The sequence below is a fragment of the Austrofundulus limnaeus genome, unplaced genomic scaffold (genome assembly GCF_001266775.1).
Source record: "Austrofundulus limnaeus strain Quisiro unplaced genomic scaffold, Austrofundulus_limnaeus-1.0 Scaffold686, whole genome shotgun sequence".
Taxonomy (NCBI): Eukaryota; Metazoa; Chordata; class Actinopteri; order Cyprinodontiformes; family Rivulidae; genus Austrofundulus; species Austrofundulus limnaeus.
This window is the reverse complement of record NW_013953088.1, coordinates 279,476-280,150: the sequence shown is the minus strand read 5'-3', so window position 1 is coordinate 280,150 and position 675 is coordinate 279,476. Positions and strand designations below refer to the sequence as shown.

The following is a 675-nucleotide window of genomic DNA, read 5'->3' as shown; positions in this document are numbered from 1 at the left end:
CATGAAGAGTCACGTGGTGGCGCCTTTAAGAACTACAATCCCATAATCCTGTGCGGTGTGCCGTTCACCCCGCCCCTCCCTCCTGTCAGCTGTAGTCCTCCTGCTGATCAGCAGCATCAGACCGAACCGGGCCAGGACCAGGACCAGGACCACCGGACCATGTTTCTGTTACTGCTCATCGCGGGGCTCGGCCTCGTGACGCTGCTGCTGCTTTTATTCGCGCCACACATCCGGTGAGTAATTAACATGTCTTCATCAAGGCACCGTGACGTCACGGCTCCTTTCAATGGTGTTACATTCAGAACCAGGTTCATGTTGTTCCTGCTGGTGTTTGGGTCCGACCAGTAAACCCAGTCCACCATGAAGGTGCACACAGCTGAGGACCAATCAGAAGCCTGAGCGTGGGAGGACTGAGTGGTCCAACACGAGGTTCTGGTTCTGTTCATCTCACCTGTGCTCCACCAGGTGTCCAGGTTCTGTCCTAATGTCACAGAGCAGAGGGCTGGGCTCTGTGTCTGTTAGCAAAATATCTCATCAACCTCTGGTCAGGTTTGAGTCAGGCTGGCAGACATTAGTGGATAAACATTTATAACTTATTAACTTTTCAAGTCAACTGGACTCAAGATGGCCTCCACAGTCACATGACCTTTAAAACATTATTATTATTATTATTAT

General features: G+C 50.7%; 1 protein-coding gene across 1 annotated transcript in view; it reads left to right on the top strand.

Moving 5' to 3' along the window:
• Positions 1–28: 28 nt before the first annotated feature.
• The window catches only part of rdh12 (retinol dehydrogenase 12), a gene marked incomplete in the record, with an annotated part of 20,183 nt that continues 19,536 nt past the window's right edge, over positions 29–675 (top strand). The window contains 1 exon segment of the mRNA XM_014027809.1: positions 29–233. Coding sequence (XP_013883263.1) covers positions 160–233 — 74 coding nt within the window.